The 23,259-nt window shown below is 42.8% G+C and overlaps 1 protein-coding gene across 2 annotated transcripts in view; it reads left to right on the plus strand.

Annotated features, from left to right (window-relative positions):
- The window catches only part of chst15 (carbohydrate (N-acetylgalactosamine 4-sulfate 6-O) sulfotransferase 15), a 49,371-nt gene that overhangs the window by 8,638 nt on the left and 17,474 nt on the right, over positions 1–23,259 (plus strand). The window contains exons 2-7 of one of the 2 annotated variants that reach the window (XM_076285356.1): positions 16,017–16,692; positions 17,095–17,434; positions 19,429–19,572; positions 20,695–20,851; positions 21,715–21,871; positions 22,876–23,023. In XM_076285356.1, the coding sequence (XP_076141471.1) occupies positions 16,270–16,692; positions 17,095–17,434; positions 19,429–19,572; positions 20,695–20,851; positions 21,715–21,871; positions 22,876–23,023 (1,369 nt within the window). In that variant the 5' untranslated portion in view covers positions 16,017–16,269. The remainder of the gene's footprint in view (positions 1–16,016; positions 16,693–17,094; positions 17,435–19,428; positions 19,573–20,694; positions 20,852–21,714; positions 21,872–22,875; positions 23,024–23,259) is intronic. The other variant, XM_076285357.1, reaches the window with a different exon arrangement.

Raw genomic sequence — 23,259 nt, forward strand, 5'->3', positions numbered from 1 at the left:
AACACCTTGAGAATTGAAGCTTTAGGTTCTGATTATTTATAACACACCAAGATGACTTGACAGCATGACAGCAGAGGGAGACATGATGCACATGGCAGCCTCCTAACCATATTTGGGTCTTAGTACTCACAGGGATCTGGGTTCGATTCCCAATCTGGGATCATTTCCCTATCTCAACCCCACCACTCTCTCTTCTGTCTCCACTGTCCTCTCAAATAAAGGCAAAAAACACAAAAAACATGACTTTGCAGCATTGTGAATGTCATCTGGCAAAGCTGTCCTGGAAGATTTATAAGGGTTATAAATGAGGTTCATAGAAATCTATTTCTTTCAGAATATGAAGATATGTGAAAGACATTGGTGTGAGACGAGAGAGGGATATATCAGTGTGAGGCAAGAGAGAGAAGGATATCAGTGTGAGGCAAGAGAGAGAAGGATATCAGTGTGAGGCAAGAGAGAGATATCGGTGTGAGGCAGTGTGAGACGAGAGTAGGGGGTGGGAGTGTCATATCTATGTTTTTTAAGCATTTTTTTACCATTTCGTTCAAATGAAAACTCAGTTTTTAGTCACTGAAATGGTTATTTAGAAAAACTTGAGAAAAACTCCCTGTCCACATGAAAACAGCGCCTGTAGGCCTACCATATTCGGGTCCGAGTGCCCACAGGGACACAGGCTCGAATCCGACCTGCAGTCATTTCCCGATCCCACCCCATCTCTCTCTCCCACTTGCTTCCTGTTTCACTCTCCTCTGTCCTGTCCAAATAAAGGCAAAAAGCCCCAAAAATATAGGCTACTTAAAAAAAAAAGTCACAACTGAACTACTAACTAATAACCACCGAACCTATGAGAAAGCAAACCAATGCAATTCTAATACAACTTAACTAAGGGCCCGTTTACACATATCTAGATATTTGTATAAACGCATACTTTGGTATGCGTTTTGCCCTTTCGTTTACACGTAAACTTGTTACTTTTACAAATGAACTCCAAAGTGAAAATGTATTAAAACGATGACGCGTTCGATTGTGTCGTGTGTCAATTCGATTTCATTTGTGCAGCAAAGATTCTAGAGCGGAGCTTTTGACGTGCAGTGCAGTGCCTGCCTGAACATTTAACACAGACTGTAGCCTACACACCACACCTAATATGCGATTATTTGTAATATTTCGCATACTATTTCGTGCTCACCTCACACAGGTTCGCACAACTGTCTGTTGACTTCTGAGTTAATTATAGAGTTGTTTACTTCATGTAAGTAAGTCTCGTCTTGTGACGCTAACATAGCCTAGACTAGGCCTACTCAATGGATAACATGTTGGATTAAGTCATCTTCATTTCCAAATCTAGAGGATATACACGTATGTAGAAGATAAGGTAGGCTGTTTGTTATTCTGGCCCGCTGTGGCATGATTAATTGCCGTATCTGAGAAGTTATGCTATGGTGAGTTTTGGCAGTGGGTTTGCTATTCTGGTCAGTTTTGGCATAGGCCTACCGTGCGAGTTTTAGCATTAGCGCATTGAAAGTGTTGTGATGTCGGCTCTGCTGCCAACACGGTCATTAAAACAGCCGCCCCATTACAGTTCTCAGTTAAAAGCAAGGGCGTAGGTTTGGTCTGAGCTTTGGTGGGGACACTACCCACTAACCACCCACACGAAAAAAACAACAAAAAAGCACTCAACTCTTTCACCAGTCAAAGATATATAAAATGATTAAAATGTGCTACTGTCCAACTACTATCCATGATTAAAATGTGCTAATGTCCAACTTGATCTAACTACACTGTGTAGCCTACATAATATGATTTTAATATGTAGGCTACAGGCTATATTTAACATTTATTTTCTATTTGGTCTGTTATGAAATCATGTTCAGCTCAGTTTTAAGAAACTAACTTAAATACATGCATGCTTAGCATTTTGTGAAAATAAATCATTAAGGCTAAATTGACAAACTCTTAACCGTGAGCTGCCTGTATATTCTCTGATTCTAATATTTACAGATATCTAGGCGATGTAAGCACAACTCAGTTTTAAGAAATGCAGCCGAAAGACCATGTTGAATTTTGCTATAATTTATTTCAAAACCGGATTACTCTGGAACAGCTAACTATACACGGGAATGCATTACACCTTTGTGTTCGGTAAGGTCTGCTGTTTATTCTGATATATGGTTTGTCATGTGTTGCGTGAAGAGTGTGTAGGCCTACGATATTCCACCGAGACGAATGGATGTGGAGATGGGCGCAGAGAATAATTATTAAATCTCTTGAAGTTATTTTTCTCGCGAACTGTTTATCACAGCAAACAGTGGCTAGCTAGCACCGTTTAAAAGCTGAGAAAAGGCTTTCATGTGACACATGTGTGATGAGTAGCCTACTTCTCGAGGAGTTCAACAGAGAAGAATAGGTGAATTTGGACGCACTTCATGCTTGTAGTGAAGTAAAGCTGAAGTGCTGCATGCTGCGCAGGAGACTGCGGCTCACTGGTAGTTATTATAGGTAACTTAAAATCAGCGCGATTTACCCTTATAGGCTACTGCACATTACAAGATCTGTACGAGATGATCCGCAGCACTGAAGTGAGACATGATTTAACTCCTTGTGTAGCGCATGTGAGCGCTTTTCCCCCCATTTCAACCTGAATATTGGTGGGGACATTTCAGTCGTATTTTGACATTGGTCAAAACGTCCTTCGGTCCCCACGCAAATCTACGCCCCTGGTTAAAAGGCCCTATGTGTGCTATGTGCAGACTACTAGCTGGGTCATTGTCCATGAGCACTTGCCAGCAACTCATAGATACTCAATAGCCTACCACACTTACATCACGGCAGTGTTATTACATGTCTTTATTTAAAATGCAGATATTCTCATGAATTACTGTAGCCTAGGCCTATTATTGGATGTAAGATCGCAAGGTGTGTGGATAGCTAAATAAATGTAGCCTAATGTTTTTACACCTGTAGGCGTTTTGTTATTAGGCATTTTGACCCTAATCGCATGTTATAGTTCTTAAGTTTTTTATGGCCATGGGTGTCTTTTGGGTGTAAACTGACATCCGTCATTCCAGCAAGCAGTGCAACATCTAACAGCGCATCAGTATTTTCATTATTGACTTAGGCTAAGTGGCAATTGCTGGTGTTGATATGCGTCGCCAACCTTTTTTCCTCCAAGAGGTACTTTGACAAAATGAACATGGGCGAGAGCTAATGTTTATAGGCTGTAATAGCATAATCCGTGCCCTCCTGAACTTTCCTCACTTTATACTGTAGACCAGCGGTCCCCAACCAGGACATTGCAGGACATTCCTAACCGGGCCGTAGCCTACGACATGAGTTTAAAAAAAAAATGCATGCAAACTAAACTAAATTTAATTCGCAATAATGTCACGTTTTTACATGGCATAGGCCTATATGCAGTTGTTTGATTGCACGCATGTTTGCATTTTGCAAGGTCTGTTTTATTACGTCTATCTGTCCCGCCTTCAACACTTTTACATATTGCCTTCAGCGCTGCGCAGCCTTAGGTCAGCTCACTTCACTTGATCAGTTCTTGGCGAACGGTAGTGTCACAAGTTAGCTAAACTGCTAGAATGAGCAACAAAAACAAGCATCTTTAGCAGGTCACTTGCCAGAGTGTTTGAGTTGCGAGAGCCGCTGCAGAGATTTCTTACAGAAAAAAAGTCACCGTTAGCTGCACATTTTAGTGATGAGGACTGGGTGTCAAAACTCGCTTACCTGTGTGACGTATTCGGGTTGCTTAATGACCTCAACCTGTCACTCCAGGGGAGAATGACGACTGTCTTTAAACTGGCAGATAAAGTCGCTGCATTTAAAGCCAAGCTTGATTTGTGGGGACAACGAGTGGACCGGGGTGTATTTGATATGTTCCAAACAGTAGTTGGGGTTTTGGGAGAGACTGCAGGGCCCTTTCTCTCGCAGCTGGTGCGCGATCACCTTGTTGCACTTTCAAATGAGTTTGAGCGTTATCCATCCTCCAAAGATCCACGGCAAACCAATGAGTGGGTCCGCAACCCATTTGTCAATATCCCGAATAGTCCTAACTTGTCAGCGCAGGAGGAAGAGCAGTTGATCGAAATTGCAAATGACGGTGGTCTTAAGAGTGTGTATAAGGAAACCTCTCTGGCGGGGTTTTGGATCAAAACCAAAGCAGAATATCCCGAGATAGCGGTAAAAGCGCTGAAAACGTTTCCCACCACGTATCTATGCGAGGCCGGGTTTTCGGCAATGACTGCAACTATAAGACCAAATTGCGCAATCGACTGGACATTTCAAACACACTGAGGGTGTCACTGTCTTCCATCACCCCCATATGGAAGCTTCTTGTTGCAGGGAAACAAGCAGGGCTCCCACTGATTATATCGTAATGCACGTTTAGTTCCCATGTTTTGTTCCCATATTTTGTTAAGCATGTTCACACTTATAGATAGCTTCAAGTTGTTCAATAATCATGGTTCATCAATTTTCACTTCTTCAAGTTCACGTTTTTCACAAGAGATCGTTACCTTCACTGTTCATACATAACTGCATGGAGCTAGTTCTTTTCAAGTAATGCATGCACAACACATATGAACATGGAACCCCCGAACCCCCACCCCGCCGGTCCGTGAAAAAAAAATAGGAATCAAACCGGTCCATGGTACATAAAAGGTTGGGGACCCCAGTGTAGCCTACAAAGAGAAAGTAGTTCTAGCCTACCTCGTCATCGGTCCAAATGTATGAGCTGCTTTATGAGTCGCTTTTTGCCATATTTCCCTTCGGTTTAATCAGCCCAAAACGCGTAGCCTTCTGTACATTTTATATGTAGGCTACCTGTTTATTCTCGGATATGCAATTGAACTTTGACTGGGATAGCACAATTACAGTGTAAAGTGAACCGCGAGATGGTAGGCTTTTGCACATTTTAATCAATGCTTGCCACGATATAACATAACTGACAACTCATCTCCATCTCATATTGTATATTGTTGGCCTATCATAGCCTACTGTGTTGTGCATGTAATTTCTGCCAAACTGATAAACTAGCACTGGTAAACCAACGTGTCTTTCTCCTTGCCAGTAGGCATAGGCCAGGGGTCGGCAACCTGCGGCTCTTTGATCCCTCTGATGCGGCTCAGCTTTATTATTTAAGAGTATTTAATTAAAATGTATTTTATTTTAGTTAGTTCATTTTCAAAATGTAATATTGTAGCTCTGTCTGAGTAGCCTAATTTATATAACTTTCCACCTCACTTGACTCCATAACCGTAGCCTGAACAATATTGGTAGGCCTACATTCGTGATTCGTTGCCATGTCAATATCAAACAAAATCACCGATTTCCCTCCATTCCAGTCAACGACAACACTTTAATTGTTATTGTTGATGTGTGCACTTGCTGTAAACTAGATTAGGAAAATGTCAAAAAGGAAACGTCAGCGACCACAGCTTGCGAGCGCGAACACAAGCGGGCTGAAATGGATAAGTTTCCATCCGAAGACTGATTCTGAAAACGCAAAATGAACTGCCCGTTATCGCACACTGCAACGAGCTAGTATTGCTGTGTTAACCCTATTCCACCTGCATGTGAGAAATCTTTCTCACATATGAAAAATATAAAAACAAACCTGTGCTCACGTTTAAGGGCAATTCCGCGCAAAACTTTCACATCCATAACGCCAACACAATCCCATGGTAGGCTATTTAGTTGGCGTTATGGATATATGACAGTTTTGCGTGGAGTTGCCCTTAAATGATGACAGCCTCAATTCTTGCATGAAACTTCACCTCACTGAATATGAGCCAGCCAGACTCCAAGGCCATCACCAAATCTAATCTCTGGTAGGCCTAATGTTCAATTTCGCCAATGACATGTCAACGAAAATTGAGTGTGTTGATACTTTGCATACCAAAGGACACTGGGAAAATAGGGGGTGGTGTTTAGCCTACATGGGAAGCCTAAGGCCTATATAGCCTACTTCTGTCATTCCACTTTACATTTCAAGTTACTTGCACATACTTTTAAAACTAGTAGAAAATATATTTAAAAATCCTCTGTTGAATGAAAGTAACCTAACTGTACGTTAAATATCCAAACTTTTTCTTATAACCGTCTTTATGTGGCTCTTCTGAGATTAAAAAAAAACAAACGTAAAAGTGGCTCTTCAGGCAAAAAAGGTAGCCGACCCCTGGCTAGAGGCTAATTGATGGGAGGGAGGGCGAGCAACGCAGACGACATAGACAACACTTTATTCTAGGTTCTACATAAACATTCACCTTTGGAATCATTTTGTTTTCCAGTGTGTATGGATATATTTTTTAATCGAATGTCGTGTAAACGCGATGAAAAAAACAAATGCATACAAAAATATCCATTTAAACAAAAAATCTAGATACGTGTAAACAAGCCCTTAACAACTTCAAACTCATGGTACACTGACATATAAAATGGAGGATGAAGTCTCTGACATCGTCAGTGCATGTCCAGGAGGCAACTTTTTGAGCAGGCCAACCACATAACCGGTGCCATGAGTTCAGATTGGATGATCGTGTTAATTTTCCTACTGAAAAATAAGTTGCCCAATATCAAAGGGAACATGCCAGAACAATAATACTCAGGAACATTGCCCAGCAACATTGCTCGGAAAGGTCATCAGCTTTGGAGGACACATAAGCTTACACATCACAGTCAAAGTTGTTCCAAAGTTCTACCAAAAACAGGCAAACTTGACTTGAGTTGAGTTAGTGGGTTGGTGTAAGCAAATAACATGTGGCTCATCTGGCACTGGATAATCTTCCTGAATCTCGGTAGTCTGGGCAAATTACTAATATCACCAAAAGTATTGGTTTTACCAGAAATATTTTGGCAGCATTTTTAAACTACAAAAATACACATATATAAAGTATTTTGATATAAAATACACTGCCATTTTCTTCAAACCAATAAAATACAAATAACAAAATGCTATTTTCTATTTGAAATACATATATCAAAATTACTGACCATCCCTGTAGCTGCACCATGCAGGACACGATTTCATTGGTCATCATTGGTTGGCTTTATATGGGTAAAATGGCTGCAATTAAAATGGAGATAGATTTTTCATACCAAAGTCAGAGAAACTAGGCAGATTCATCTTGCAAAAAATAGTTTTAAAAAATAGTGTAAATAGTCCCCCGTAGACCCTCATCTATGGCATAGGCGATGTAAGCTTACACAACAAAATACACAATAGTTGACTATTTTGATGCTGTGAATCTAAAGCTCTCTGGTACTCCACTTCTGAAATAAGATTGTCTGACAGTGGTTGTGCATACACTAAAAAGGTCCACAAATTGAGAAGACTCGCCTCATCCATCAGATTGGCTACACCCCTGAGCAGAGGGATATCTGAGCGGAGATGAGAGAGATGTCAGAGTGAGATATGTAAGATGAGTGTGAGACAAGTGAGATGAGTTTTTCAGATATACACAGGAGAGGTGATAAATTCCTTGTGCTGTAAGTAGGAGATTTCCACAGTGGCCAATCAGCAACCAAGACTATTTAATATCACACAACATGACGCAAGATAAAACAGCAATGCACAGCTGGCCGGTGGCCAATCACAAACACGCTGCATGTTGTGCCCAGGATACGTAACGGCTCTTCTTCACGGTACCAAATGCGCTGCCAGTAGCCTGAATGTCCAACCAATGAGAGATGTCAGTGTGAGACAGTGCGGTGGGGTTGGGGAGTTTGTTGTAGGAGTAATTACCTCATGATTTATGCTATGGTGCATTGGATGATTCTGCCTACACTATACTAGTTTTTACCAAAAAATACTTTAACTTTCTTTCGAGCACAGATCAAAGTGTGTGTGTGTGTGTGTGTGTGTGTGAACCCGAATGTGAATGTGCTCCTTCTGTGAGAGTATGTACTAGTATATTCAGCTTTTGAAAAAGTACATCTGTTCCTCTGGGAGAGACCCTTTCTCCATCAGCTCTTTTGTGTTTGTGTGTGTGTGTGTGTGTGTGTGTGTTCCTAACCATCAGTTTTTCTACCCTTGTATCATCCTGTGTGAGTGTGTGTGTGAGTGTGTGTGTTTGTGTGTGTGTGTGTGTGTGTGTGTGTGAGCTGATCTGTGTGTGTTTCCGTACATGACTGCATAACCTGCAGCCTTTTCGAACACCCCTGGTACTGCCTCCGTATGCATTATTCACTGGGACTCTTTCTCTCGTTACTTTGAAATCCTCCCCCCCATCTTAAATTAATTGTGATGAACATTTAATGGCTGCCGGGGGTCTCTGCGCCATCGTGCCCTGCGGCAGAAGCTGGCACTCGGCTTGCCTAACGCCGCCGCACAAAGAACGTGGCATCAGTGGATACAGCAGAAAAAAAGCCAACAGACTTGGCAGTGTTGCCAGAGCTGTAAGACTATAAGAAGATGGAGTTCTCAAGAGTCTGTAGCAGGAGAGATTTTTTTTTGGGGGGGAAGGAGGGCAATGAATGAGGGAGTTATAGTTTTCTTACCTGTCCATATTTTTGATTTGGGAGAACGGTGCGGGTGACTGAATATTAATGTGGCCTTGTTTGTGTACAGGCTTCATTATGAATTGAATTTCAGTCTCCGTTTTGTTTTGGTTTGATTTGTTTTTGTGCGTCTTTGTCCTGGCCCATTTGGGTGAAACAGGATGATTAGTTATGTAAGACACATTCTGGATGGCATTCAGTAATGATCCGCATCAAGAACTGAACTGTGCCTCAGACAGGGCCGTGATAAGGCGCTGTTGTTATGGCTTGTCTGTCTGATTTTGAATTGTGACACACCTGTGCAAGTGTTTTTAAAAAAAAAAAAAAAAAAAATGTTTTATGTATGATGCACACATTTAAACACACACAGCCCTTCACTGCAATGTAGCCATCAACTTGCACTGCATGTGTGTACACAGACATTAGCTTGCACAAACACAGTCACACATACACACACACACACACACACACACACACACACACACACACATGCATGCATACATGTGTACGCATACACACAGAAACAAGTACATAAACACACAGTAGTGGGTAAATGGATAACACACACACACACACACACACACACACACACACTCACTCTCTCACACACACACACACACACACACACAGTCACACACACATACACACAGAGACACACACACACATACACACACACTCAAGTACATAAACATAAACACACATACACTCACAGAGCCCTCCACAGATCTATTTTTAAGATTTTCCAAGCGCGTGTTCCTGTGGTCTCTCCCTGCCCCCCCCCCCCCCCCCCTCCCCACACACACACACACACACACATACCTCTCACCCCTGCCCACCGTGGCCCAACACAGTGCGCTACAGTATCACGTTCCCTTCCGCGGTGGTGCTCCTGCGAGTGGGTAGGCGTGGCAGGCCCGACCTCGGACCCAGATTGTTGGCATTCCAGTCCACGGTTCCCCACTCCGCTGCCTGCTGATCCATTCATCATGGCACCGCCTGCCACTAACAGAGGCACATTGTGCGCTCAGACAGGCACAGTCTAGCACTGGATGGGGACGGTGCCAACTCTGCCCCTCCCCTCCCCCACTGCCCGCTGCTGTAATGTCCACGCCCCTCCTCCAGGCTCGTCTGTGGCTCCAGTCCGAGGGGACTATCTCTTTGGTCTGGCCCAGATCAGGAGCTTTCCACTGTCTCCTCTTGTATACTGTGCGCAAGTGAAGAGGAGAGTTTACAGGCAGGGTTAGAGGTTTGAGCTTGTCTCACTGACACCCCCCCCCCCCCCCCAAAAGGGGAAAAAAGCATTAAGGTTTGCTCTTTCATTCATTTCATGCTGATACATCAGTGTTTCCCATATGTTGACTAATCTGTGGCGGGGCGCCATGAAATCAAAACCGGTCGCCACACATGGATATTCTATGTTGTACTATTTAAATTAAAGATAAGATAAAATCGCTTTTTACGCACGCAGCCTTTCCTTGCCCCGCCCCGCTCTCTCTCGTAAGGAGCCCGCTGCCCCTCCTCTGCATGTGCATTTAACAAAACATTAAGGATTGTTGTAGGATTGTTGTTGCCACATAGAAGCATTGCATAGAAGACAGCGGGCTAAATTGCTATTAAATCCGCTTAGCATCGTGACAATGCCGCCCAAATTTGTTCAAAACTGCTGCATTAAAGTTAACTCTGCTAAGGTCTTATCAGAACATAGTACATTGAGGAGACTAAACTAAGTTAAGTGCAATCAAGCAGTATCTCAAAGCTAACGTTAGAATACTGTTTGGGTCGAGTTTAGCATGCTTACAGCTGTTTGCCAATTTCGTTACTCATGCAGGGCTCATTTCATTGACTCTGACACTGAATGTTTGCCAAATCCCGATGTAAATGGAAAAGAGTTATTTCCAAGACTCAAAAGTGCTTGTCCCAATGAGAAGTACGAACCTTTATTTTAACTAACTATGTAGAAAACGTTATGAATTGCATCCACACATCAGCAGCCTTTTAACTGTGGGGTTCCCTCACGAACGTCTTAAAGTGACAGGCACTCAATTAGACCTATACCAGAGAATGTCTAATAAGGGGAGAACCTTCACTCTCGGAACTCTTCCGGTGTGGTACTGCATCAAGGGGCGCTCGCGGGCGAGTCCAGAATGAATGGAGGTCTATGGAGCTGTACCCCTCAAAATCCACTTTTCTCAGGATATAATAAGTAATTTGAATATTGTATTCGAAAGGGGGGGCAAAGACAATACACTTGGTTGAGTATTATATTTTTTAAAGTCACTTAATTGTTCTAAAAAAGCCTTTCAAACGTGTCAATGACGTCATTCATTAGCATGATCATAGCATAGCATAGCATCAATGCTAGCGTGTTATGGGCAACAACGACCCAACCTGTAAGAAAACGAAAGGACATGACTCCCGGATTATTTCACTTTTGATTGATAATCCATATCCATTTTGCGAAAAATTAAATAAAACCTGAGGGTTTCAGTTGTTAAATAGGTGAAAACAATGTGCTCCATATGACCCCATGTATTTTGGACTCGCCCGCGATCGCCATCTAGGTGAACTCTGGTGAACTGCAGCCAAATTCGGTTTGTATGGGATTAATAGAGAGTGGGGAGGCCCCCCCCCCCCCGCGTTGTCCAAGTCATGCTACCGCCACAAATTCAGTCAAATTCTGTGGGAAACACTGTACATGTAGGCCCCTTCCTCCTCTACACACACACAAACACACACACACATCTCAGATAAATGCTTTGGCACTGACATGCAAACACAACCATACTCTTTCTCAAGAATGTGATTCCAGAGTCAAGAATGTCCAGTAGAGATTAGCTCTCGGCTGGGTCACACATGAATCATCCAGGGTAAAATAAACTGGAGTGTTGCCAACCTGGACAGCACATCTGATGGAACACTAATGGACCAAACAGGCTTTTACGTGTTTAAGCTCTACAAGTGATCGGTGTGATGACCGCCATTAACAGAGACATCACCTGTAAATAAGTAATTTTCACACAGCATTTTCAAACCGATCTCAATGTGCTCCAGTTCCATAGTTACATGGATGGTGCCATAGTTACATGGATCGCATGGATCTCATCTGGATTACTACTTTTTTCCACTAAACTCTCAGCTAAAGAATCAGGATATCACACTGTCTGGCTGGCTATCAAGCTAAATGCTGATTGGCTGCAGCAACTGACAATCAGAGCCTGCGGAAAGGCTCATCTCGTTTGACTGACATCCTTTTTATATCCATTGCACTCCCAGGGCTATTACTGTGATGAAGAGCAACTTGAGGCCAGACTCTTGATCCTTGCGTTTGGCACCCACTTCAGTGCATTTTTTGTAGCTTTCTGATGTACTGCCTTCGCACCGGCTTATCAACCTCATCAAGAGGAACTTCAATTAGACAGCATCTTCCTGCCATCAAAAGGACTGGTTTTCAGCTTTTTTCCCTGTGAGGCTCTGAGGGATGTGTTCCCAAAGGCTTTGTAAACAGGATATGAAATTAATGGGAAAAAATATGGATGCTATTTTGTAAATACTTTGATTAAAGAAATGGTCAAATATTGCTCTGAAATGTCAGAAGTAAAGAGAAGAAGTTTGAAGCTTCAATAAAATTCCATGAAAATAACTTTGAACCAAATAAATCACTATGAGTCACTCTACAAGACCTCCACCAGTCAAATAGACAAGAAAAAAAACAGGACAAGCCACGATAAGACAAAAAAGACAAGAATGTTCCCTCTGAGCTTGTATGGGGAGAAAAACTAACAGGAACTGTTCATTTGAAGCCCTGCACCCGGAACACATTGAATACATTCTTGTTAGTCACACTGTGGCAAACTTGAGGTGGCTTTATCCAGCCAAGCTGGTGCCATTCTAGAATGTTCTGGTGCTGCTCTACTTTACCTCCTCCCCCTCTGTGCGCTGATGAGCAACACACGGGGAGGATCTCTCTGATGAATTATCAAAGGTTTACATGGAACTCCATCTCCCCCATGGATATCTTCCCCTTCCTTTTTCCCCTCCCTTTTTATCTCATTCTTCCTCCCCCTCTCTCTCTCTCTCTCTCGGTGTCTGTTTCAGCATTGAAAATGTTCCAAATCTGCACCAAATCATCAGAGATGTTCTCCTGCTGTCACTCATGGCCATAAATAAACTCAAGCATCGGGACTGCTTCATTATCATTTTAAACGCCGCTCTAAAACATGTCCTGTTGTGAATTGAGAGAGAGGCAAATGTTTCCTCATCCACAACAATGATAAGTTCTACACAGCTTGCAAAGTCATTTTGAAACCCCCGTCTTTCTTTCCTCTGTATAACATAATGGCCATTTTTTCTCAGACGGGGTAAATTTGAGAAGAAGAGAATTCCATCTGCTACAAGGCTTATCTTTACGAGAGTAATGTTCTACCCTTCTTTTCTACCTTACCGTGGCTGCTGTTGGACTCGCATGCCAACAGATCGATCGCGACAGCCTCCCTTCCCCCGTGGGAGCCAGTACAGTCTCCTCCTCTCATCACACACATCCTCACCCCACACCAGATCCTTCTCTCAACCCCCCCACACCCACCCACTCCAACATCTCTACCCCCCCCCACACACACACACACACACATAAACTCACACCAGCACGACCCCCAACACCACCACCACCAGCATCCCCTCCCACATCTGCCCAGACAGTAATGAGGATCCGGAGGGTCAATAACCACTAATGGTTCTGAGTGTCTCCACCGAGAGCCTCTTCATCACTACTGATGGGAGGAAGAGGAGGACAATGTGGGGGAGGCAGCAAGACAGCGGATGCTTGATCGGAGAGACAGAGAGAGAGAGAGAGAGAGAGAGAGAGAGAGAGAGAGAGACCGATGTGTTGCCTGTGGGCAGAGGATGAGCATATATTCTCTCTTTCTCTTTTTCTATCTCTCTCTCTCTGTCTCTCTTTCTCCCTCACACACACACACACACACACACACACACACACACACACACACACACACACACATAGAGGTGCATAGGCACTGTGGTGAATCTCATGTGTGGCGTATGAAAACCTGCCACCACTGCTGTATGTTTTCTAACAACCTCGGCTGTTGGTATGCATCTGTAGAGGAGACCCCAGCATTGTATTTACAGCAAGTTAGCCTCAAGGAGGGGAAACACATACACACATACACACACACACACACACACACACACACACACACACAGGCACACCATGCTGTACTCGGAGCTTTATAACCCACTCCTGAGGGCTGTGTAATCTGCAAAAGCGCTGGAGGAAAGTAAAATAAAAGAGTTATGAGTCCAATAAGAGTGAGTGTGGGTAGTGTTCGAGGTTGGGAATCCCCCCCGCCACACACACACACACACACACACACACACACACACACACACTCAGTTTTCGATTCCAGTAATAACACAACTCCCAAACGGTGCCAAAGAGCCATAATTGGCCTTTTAGCTAAAAGTGCTAACTTCTTTTCCTTGCCCATCTGTGTCAGTGACCGAGGGGTTGGAGCTTGGCGATGTCAAGCCGAGAGAAGCCAGCTGCCTGCAGATGTTGTTACGAGCCTCTGCGTGACCGTAATGTTTTTGTGGTCACAGTGACGCCGTTTAGCGCACGGCAGTATGGGTCGGCCCTGTTTGACTTTGAGTGCTCAGCTCCTACTGATTTGATGGCAGTTCACGCTGATCGCAGTGTGTTCCCTGTACATTTGATAAGGGCTAATCTAAGCAAGAGTTCTATACATGTGCACATCTACTGACAATGTACTGTATCAGACATTTTTGCAGAGCCAGACACATTTGTTGTCGACATTTGACATTCACACCCTCATGGGCACACACACATACTATACTATTTACTGTGCGCACACCCTGGTGCGACGCATGGCTGAAAGACTGACTGACTGGGTTGCCAGGGGCGATGATGGTTGTTGACGGGATTGGGCTCATGTTCAGACAAGCCGTTTGCTGTTGCTGGCTGTTAGTTTATTGCAGGCTCCAATTTAAACATATATGGTAATGCAGGTGCCAGCATACACACACACACACACACACACACAGTCATGATACACATACAGAAGTAAGCCCTGTCAGTCAACAAGAGGGGTATGGCCACCCACATTGGCCCAGCAGGTAATAATATCACTGGTTTATGCAGTACTATAAATTAAGCCCACTTTACTCAGTCTTCATATTTACATTCAAAGAAATGAAGCTGCAAAAACGGCAAAGCCCTTAATAGTGGTATTTAACTCTTCACTTTGAAATGCCCAGACAGGCTATTGCATGACACACCTTAAAAGTGGACTGACCACAGGGCATAATTTCATGAGTTATGCACGTTTTTGTTAGAGTTTAACATTAAAGGAAAATGAACCTCAGATTTTCCATGAGTTATTCTATGCTTAAGATACATATACATTATATGCAGGGGAGAAAACTAAAGAATAACTGGAAAATGCAGAAAGTAAGGAAAGCAGAGGTAGAAATGTTCTAGACAAGGTGACTATGTTGAGGTCTTTTTAAAATGCGTGTCCTAATCTATTATGCTAGGCTAGCATTGTACATCTGTATATTCGCTTTGGGAGCAGTCTTACACAGTTGATGAAGGACATTTTTTCAGACAGCTTTCTTGTTCTTAAGAAACCTTGTGCACTATACTGGAACATTTCTTAAATGTACATCACTTTCTTCAGTGCACAGCAATCACCTCCCGGATTTCCCAAACAAACAAGAATCTACAGTTTATTTGGGTTGTCCTGCTTTTTTTTCTCTTTTACATCTTCATTAGAATAGTCATAGAAACCTACATTATACCTACATACCTACATTTTCTTGTATTATTTAGAATGGTAAATTGCTGTAGAATAAGCACACACACACACACACACACACACACACGCACGCTTGCGTGAACACATGCACAGAGACTTGCAAACATAAATATATATACATATGCATGCCTTTAGTCATAAACACTTTGGCACCTGCATGTTGACACACACACACACACACACCGATGTGAACACAGTTATTTACCTACTGTATGCATGTATCCACAGACAGAAGCTACTATAGTGTGTGCAGCATGAGAGAAGAGTGAGAAGGTTAGCAGCTGGTCTCTGGCTGGTCTTCATTAGTTCTCGCCTGAGGCTGATGGCCAGAAATGGATTAGTACTTAAACCTGCTCCCAAAACACACAAAAACATGCTCCCTCTTGGCAGCTGCAGAGTACCACTTGGTGTCTGGTGCATTGGTGCAAAATGGTCAATGCCCATTTTGCATTGACCAGGGAAAACATATCTATCTTTTCTTTTATGATACTTCCTTTCAGTTGCTTATGAAGCTGCATGAAAGTGCAAGCAAAAGGTTAAAAAAAATCTCAGAGAGAACAGTTAAGTCTAATCGATTATGTTCCCCTGAAAAGACCTGCATCTCTATTCGTCGTTCTGATTACTTTAGAGTGCGCTCATAATGCCTCTTTATCTCCGCAGGATGAAGGGAGACTGAGGTAGGAGCTGACTCCTGGTCTGCAGGACCGACGACCGCACCGCCATCTGGAGTGATCGCTGGTGCGGCCTCCAGAGCAGCATCTGGCCGTGGCTCTGATGGAGAGGCCCATTCATCCCTTCCCAGATGTGTCCCGCGGCATTCCGGGTGATCTGGAAGCCTCCATCTCCTGAGTCCAATTTAATTATCTGCGACTCTCCCACACTGCAATCCGCTTGATTTTGAGGCATCTCCCAAATGGACTACAAATATGGCCGCCTTAGCCTCCCTGCCCAGGCTGAGGACTACAGAAGAGAGCCTATCCTGCAAAATGCAGGCAATAGGTCGATGAGCCTGTTGGCTCTAGTGGAGGTGAACAGAGGGCAATGGTGGCCCTGGGGCAACAAGAAGGCCAAGCTTTATAGTTTCCTGTTTGGACTGACAGTGGCCTTTCTGATCACAGCATCCTATGTCCTTAATGGTGACAAGAAGGGTCTCCTGCTGACCCCATCGCCATACCACTTCCAGGTTGTGAGCAATACAGGACATCACCCTTATAACCTGACCTTTGACAGAGACTATGCCGGTGTTAAAGAGGTGGTGAAGAGCATTGTAGCCAAAGTGGAGTTCAGCCATCGAAGAGTGCCTGATCTCAAAGAACTGCTGGAAAGTGAACCACATGTAAGTTTAATGCTTTTTATGCATTTCAATGTTTTCAAAGCATCTTCGAGCTGATTTGTCTGACCTCATTAGTGCTTGTTAGACACTATTTTGTCTTTTTTTAATCTTTTTGTCTTTGTGTTATTCTGTTTTTCCCCTTTTTATCCTTCCCTTCTTGTTGCTTTCATATGACTTTCAGTTTGGTATTTTGAACTCTTATTCCCTTATTTATGTATATTTTTATTTAATTATTTATTAATTTAATTATGAATTTATTTCCCTTGTCTAGAAAGCGCTGTTCATACCCATTTGTTTTAAAATAAGCTAACATTATATAATTAAAAGTGACATGATTAGATCACCTCTAGCCTTCACTTCACATTACCAACTTCTGAAACCAACTTCTCTGCATTGACAACACAGATATTCTCCGTCATCCCCCGTAAGTTCCTCACCAGCATCAAAAATCCTTGCTGGTACGAGGAGCATATTGGGAATGCCACTGCTGACGCCTACGGGAAGAACGTGTACACCCTCTACTCACGCCGCTTCCAGGCCATCTACAAATACCTGAGGAATGCTTTGATGGAACATCTGTACGAGCACGGAGGGAAACGGTACCGCCTGCGATGCCTCCCTTACTTCTATATCATGGGCCAGCCGAAGTGTGGCACTACGGACCTGTACGACCGGCTACGCCGGCACCCTGACGTCCGCTTCACAACTATGAAGGAGCCCCACTGGTGGACCAGAAGAAGATTTGGTAAGGAGTTAAGTTCAATGGAACTTTAGTTGAAAAATTCTTGCAGACAATGCCACCAAACTTCAGCTTTAACTTTGCTAATGCCAAAGGTTGTGTCATTGTGACAGAACCCAAATGTGTATGAAAGGTAATCATAAAAAGGTAAATATGGGGTAGGATTAGCCTGGCGTAGCCAGACTAGATTTCTTATTAGAATTTTAGTCTGGAAACCCATAATTTAGATTTGATTATGGGACGAATTTCAACCGATACAGGGAAAAAATGCATTTGCACATAAATAGATTCTGGACAAATGCCTTAATCACTGTTTTCTGTTCATCTTTTAAAGCTATTGCGCTGTCAATATCTTGTATAACAGCGGAATCTAAACATCTCGCTTAGCCGCTGCCTTTTTGTTGAAAACAAAATCAACTCAAGTGTACTCAGGTTGACGTTAATGATTATGTAACTGACTGTTGCTCATCTGTCCATCATTGTATAAAGTCTACCCACATTTTTTGATTGGTCTGAACACAGCTTGTCTAGGCATATTAGATATAGACTTCTTAATGGAGGGACTCCAGACCCAAATTCAGTCTGGAGGGGGCGCGCAGAACTGAGGAGACCATGGTGCCTTGCTATGGCACTGCACTGATGCCTTCATCTCTGACAAACGAGGGCCACATATGTGCTCCTGTGGGTGTGTGAACAGAACAGCCTCTGCTTAGTCAGCAAATCTAGGCACACATGAAGAAACAGACAGAGAGAGAGAGAGAGAGAGAGAGAGAGAGAGAGAGAGAAGGGAGAGAGAGAGAGAGAAATGAGCATGAAATACAGTAGCAATTTTTAAATTGTGCAAGATTCAACTCTGTCAGAGGTGTGGTGTAATATCCATGCTGTACTCCCTTCACAAACATCTTATTGCGCGTGCTGCATGGTATCGTAATGAAAGTGAGAGATATACAAACACACCAGTGTCTGTACCCATAATTAGACTCACTCTGTGTGCACTATATATCACAGCTGGCTTGTGTGTGATGAAATAACACACTGGGTGACTATTTATGGTCATTGACACAAGCATTTCCAAAGTGCTTGTGAAGCTGTTCTGTGATATAGCGTCTATGGAGGTGTTAAATATTTATAGGCCACTCTAACTCATGTGACTCATTTGTATTCTGCAGCCTCTAGAATCTAGTTGATTTACAGAGAGAACTCAGACTCAAATCAAACTCAGCCATCAAATGTGTTATCAGGCTTTTTCTGACAAGGATACATTCGGCAAATCCTTAAGTAAATACAACACGATTTAAACTATCAACTCATTAGGTAATGCTTTTAAAAATGAAATGTAAACCACTTAACATATTTGTTTGTTTATGATTACTGAGTAACTTTAGGACATACTGTTACATAAATGTGTGACTTATTCTGAAATAGAACTTTTTAGTGGTTTTGCTAGCCACTTCTGTCAAACAGGCCCATGTAGCTTTGAGGAAAACATCAGGGACTGGTGCATTTTTCATCTTCATCAGCCTTGTAACAATTTACAAAATTGCCATTTTCTGCCCAGTGGTATCAGGATAATCACATTTCATACCAGCACTGTGACCAAAAAGCATGAAACACTTTCAAGCTGCAAAGATCACATGGTATTTTCCATTTGTTGTGAATGCCTTTGTCTTTTGTTTGTTGTGTGTGTGTGTGTGTGTGTGTGTGTGTGTGTGTGTCTGAGTGTGTATCTATATGAATGTGTTATGTGTGTATGTCTGATCTGGGGAAGCATTACTGATATGCATGACATGTTCTGATAAGACTTTAACATTTAACTAATACAGCCACACAACAAGGTGTCCAAACCGATAATTTGTGTGAATAACGGGAGCTGCACTACACACTGGCTTGAACAGTCTGAATAGGACTGATGGGGAACAACAATCTAATGAATGAATGAATGAATGAGATTCATATGACCCTACACAGGTGACTGAATACTGATTGTCTTTCTGACTCAGGTATCATTAGGCTGAGTGATGCCTTCCAGGCCCGCTACCCCATGAAGGACTACCTGGATCTGCTTGACCTGGCAGCTTTTCAGATTCACGACAATCTCTTGGGGAACCGATCCAAAGGTCGCACTAAGCGGGATATCATTATTGGTAAATTACATCATGATGCAAAAGTAAACAGCAATGCATCAATTCCAAGCCCGTTTTTGTAGTCAAGGTGGACCCTCGGCAAAAACAAGTTTTCTTTTCCCTCACACTTGCTGTGGAGGTGAAATCCGGTGTCTTAATCCTTTAATCTGAAATGGTTAGGGGTTTCTGCGGTGTCCAAGACTGAGGCAGTGGCTGATTTGTGATCTTGTGATAAAACAGGATCACTGATATGTGGCGTGAGGATGCTATTATAATCTGCCCAACCCTCATGACCAAGGGCACAGTGAAGGACATGACCATGCTCTTATTTGTGCACTGTTACCTATTATTACCTATATTACGGGTACATGTTTTTTTTTTTTTTTTTTAAAGATGTGTGCTCTGTTATGTTATTCTCTTTTGGCTGTATGTTTAGCTCTATATGGTGACTGCCCAGTCCTTATCAAAGCAAATTCAATTAAATCACTTTAATTGTAAAGGACATGGTGCTCGCAGGCGCAAAAGCTTACCCTGTCAACAATAAGTAAGGGTGACAGTTTGTGTGAAGGAGCTCATTTGGAATTAAAGAGTAGATTTTTGACTCTGCCAGTGAGAAGGTCATGCAGGTCTCAGCTCTTACTGCTTATATTTTACCTCGTCTGGCACTGCGCTGTCTGGACTATGAATGTCAGAGTTGATTTATCATCATACTGACCACAGCGTTGCTGATAAATGGGAGACCTCATCAGGAATTTGCAGGACATCATGCCGGATACCTGCTGTGCATGTCGGAGCACTGAGTGGGGTATTATTAGATGCAGTCAGTGCAAGGCCCTCATCTAAATTCAGACTCATGTGGCTATTAAAGCTCACATCTCAGATGGAATTAATTCGTCTTCAAGTGGACAAAGCTAACAAACATCAAAGCGAGTCCTCCAAGACAAGCCTTTGAAAACTACCCTCACATCACAACCTGGCAGTGCCATGTCTACCTTCAAACAGAAAATGCTATATGCCCAGACATAACTAACTATATCTGATATCATATTATATGAGAATAAGTTTTAAAAATAATGGATTTTTATTATTTCTTGAGTAGAGATGTGAAGAAATGGTCATGGGATAGTACCTTGTTTTTGTCAGGTGAGGCCAGTGCATCAACTATGTGGGACAACAATGCCTGGGTGTATTTCTACCATAACGGGACAGAGGAGGAGCCACCATTCTTGGTGCTGGACTTCATTCATGCTGTTCAACCTGATGCCAAATTTATTGTGATGCTCAGAGATCCAGTAGAGAGGTACAGTATCCTCTTATAGTTTTTCATATAAGATATACAGGCTGTTTATTCAGATGTATAGAAATGCCCTCAAAATAGCACACTTCATTCACTACTCTGGTCATGGATTAAAATGTGCATAAATTTGCTTATTCATACAAACCATATTTGTTTACTTTGATTAACTTTATACTGTAATCCACTAAACTGTAACCACACTAAATACCATCCTTTGTAGCAAGTAAAAATGCTAGACATAAGATAAACATAAGATTGACATATTGTGGTCGAGGAAGTACTGTTGTCAAATACACATACATCATAAAGCCATTTTGTCATATCATGAAAATCACCCAGAAAACATTGTTTATGGGGGAAAAAATCATTAAAACAAGCCATGTTTGTTGTGTGGTAGGCACTATGAGTCAGCGTCTTCCTCTTTGGTTTGGTGGAGCTGCAGTCAAACTACAGGAATGTCTGACTCAGACTTTCCTGTGTATGTTTTACAGAATTTTAATGACTTATTGCATGTAATTAGTCCCTTTCAAGACTAATACACAGTATATTCACAGCATCGGCATGTGCATTGATGTTAATACTGTAAGTGTGTTTCATAAGAAATTAGAAAGCAAAGATTAAGTTGAGACGTTTTTATCTTACTTACTTTTAATGTATTTATTTCAAGCATACATAACATACATATAAATAAAGACTGATTGGTCGATTGATTGATCCCTAAACCAAAGAGTCTGTCCTGGGTTGTGTTCAGCACCCCTCCTCGTGTCCATGTCCGTTTGTGTTGTGTTGCCTCTCGGGAGTCGCTCTGTGTCTGCTCTCCCACGCCGTGCTCATGTCTGCTGTGTGGTTTTGTCCTCCTCCCCCAGACTCTACTCTGATTACTTGTACTTCGGCCTGGCCAACAAGTCCGTGGAGGACTTCCACGAGAGGGTGTCCGAGTCCCTGCAGCTGTTGGAGACGTGCCTGTCTGTGAGCTCACTGCGCTCCTGCGTCTACAACACCTCCCTCAATGTGGCCATGCCCGTGAGTTAGCCTCCAGCCTGTTTGATGAACTGATGAACTGTACATTTGTTTTCCTTTTTAAATATGTACTTAGTACCAGCTAAATTAAAGCCAAGTGGCATGGTCGTGGGCTTATTAGCCAGAGAGAGGGTTATTTCTCACAGCCTTTAGGGGCTAATGTTCCTTGTGTCGATGGCTTCCTGAGATGCGGCTGTGTCTCACTGACACAAAAACAATGACACTTCTGTTGTCTCGATTGGGCTTGAATGATGTGGACTCAGGTGACATGATAGTGTCCCACTGCTCTCTTGTCTGTGTCTGACGCCATGGTGCTCAGTGATGGTCCATTAGTGTCCCCTCATGGAACATGCCCAAACAGCTTGGCTCTGCTTCAGAGCTGTAGATTTGCTGCATCTCGAGAGGATAGAGAACTTCATTGGACTTCATTTGTTAAAGTGTTTTTACATGGATTGTACCAGCTGCAGTCTGGGTTGCTTTGGTCATAATGGATAAATTTGTAGCACAAAACACAGTAGAAGGCCTCTGGTGGTTGACAAAAATGACATAAGCCTTTTTTCATGAACACAGGTACCTCTGAAAACTCCCTGGCATGTAGAGACCATCTAGAGGGGGAATCTTTTAAGGATAGCCTTTGGTGCACTCTGCTGGTTGGCGGTGTAAATGAGACAAATGACAGGGGACCCCTTGTGGCCATAGAACTATAAAGCTGTTCAAGCTTTTCATACTGATATTTTACTGATTTTATCAGTACATTGAATCATCAGCTGTTGTTACGTAATACAAGGCCACCAGGAATAACATTTGAAATGTGATTTCACTGGTTTTTCCGAGGGGTCCCTTCTCCTAAGCTAGGAGAAACAGGTGAGATCTCAATAAAAGCTGCCTTATTTCTCATGAGACAAAGACAAGACATTTCAACACAAGAAACTAAAACCCAACGACATTATTTTGTTTGTTTGGTCTTTGACATTTTCCATAGCCTGTTTCTCCCTGTTTCCTTCCAGGTAAGACTCCAGGTTGGCCTGTACATAGTGTATTTACTGGACTGGCTGTCAGTGTACAGCAAAGAGCAGATCTTAGTGCTTCGCCTGGAGGATCATGCAGCAAACTGCAAAAAAACAATGCACAAAGTCTTCAAATTCCTCAGTTTAGGTAAGACCCAAACATTTTTGGATGATACAGACTGATATCATGAACTGCGTATGTATGACACGGCAATGGCCACTAGCGTGTTATCTAACGCATAATAGCATTTTGGCGTGTTTATCAACGCCATAACCTAACCATAAACCTAACCCTAACCCTAGAGGGCGCCATATACTTGGCGTTGACCTACACGGGGAAGTGAGACAATAAGTGGCGTGTATGTTTACGCGGCGTTGACATAC

The sequence above is a fragment of the Alosa pseudoharengus genome, unplaced genomic scaffold (assembly GCF_046254945.1).
Source record: "Alosa pseudoharengus isolate Yale_2024_CS ecotype anadromous, Long Island Sound unplaced genomic scaffold, YU_APseudo_1.1 YU_APseudo_1.1_scf_15, whole genome shotgun sequence".
Classification (NCBI taxonomy): Eukaryota; Metazoa; Chordata; class Actinopteri; order Clupeiformes; family Clupeidae; genus Alosa; species Alosa pseudoharengus.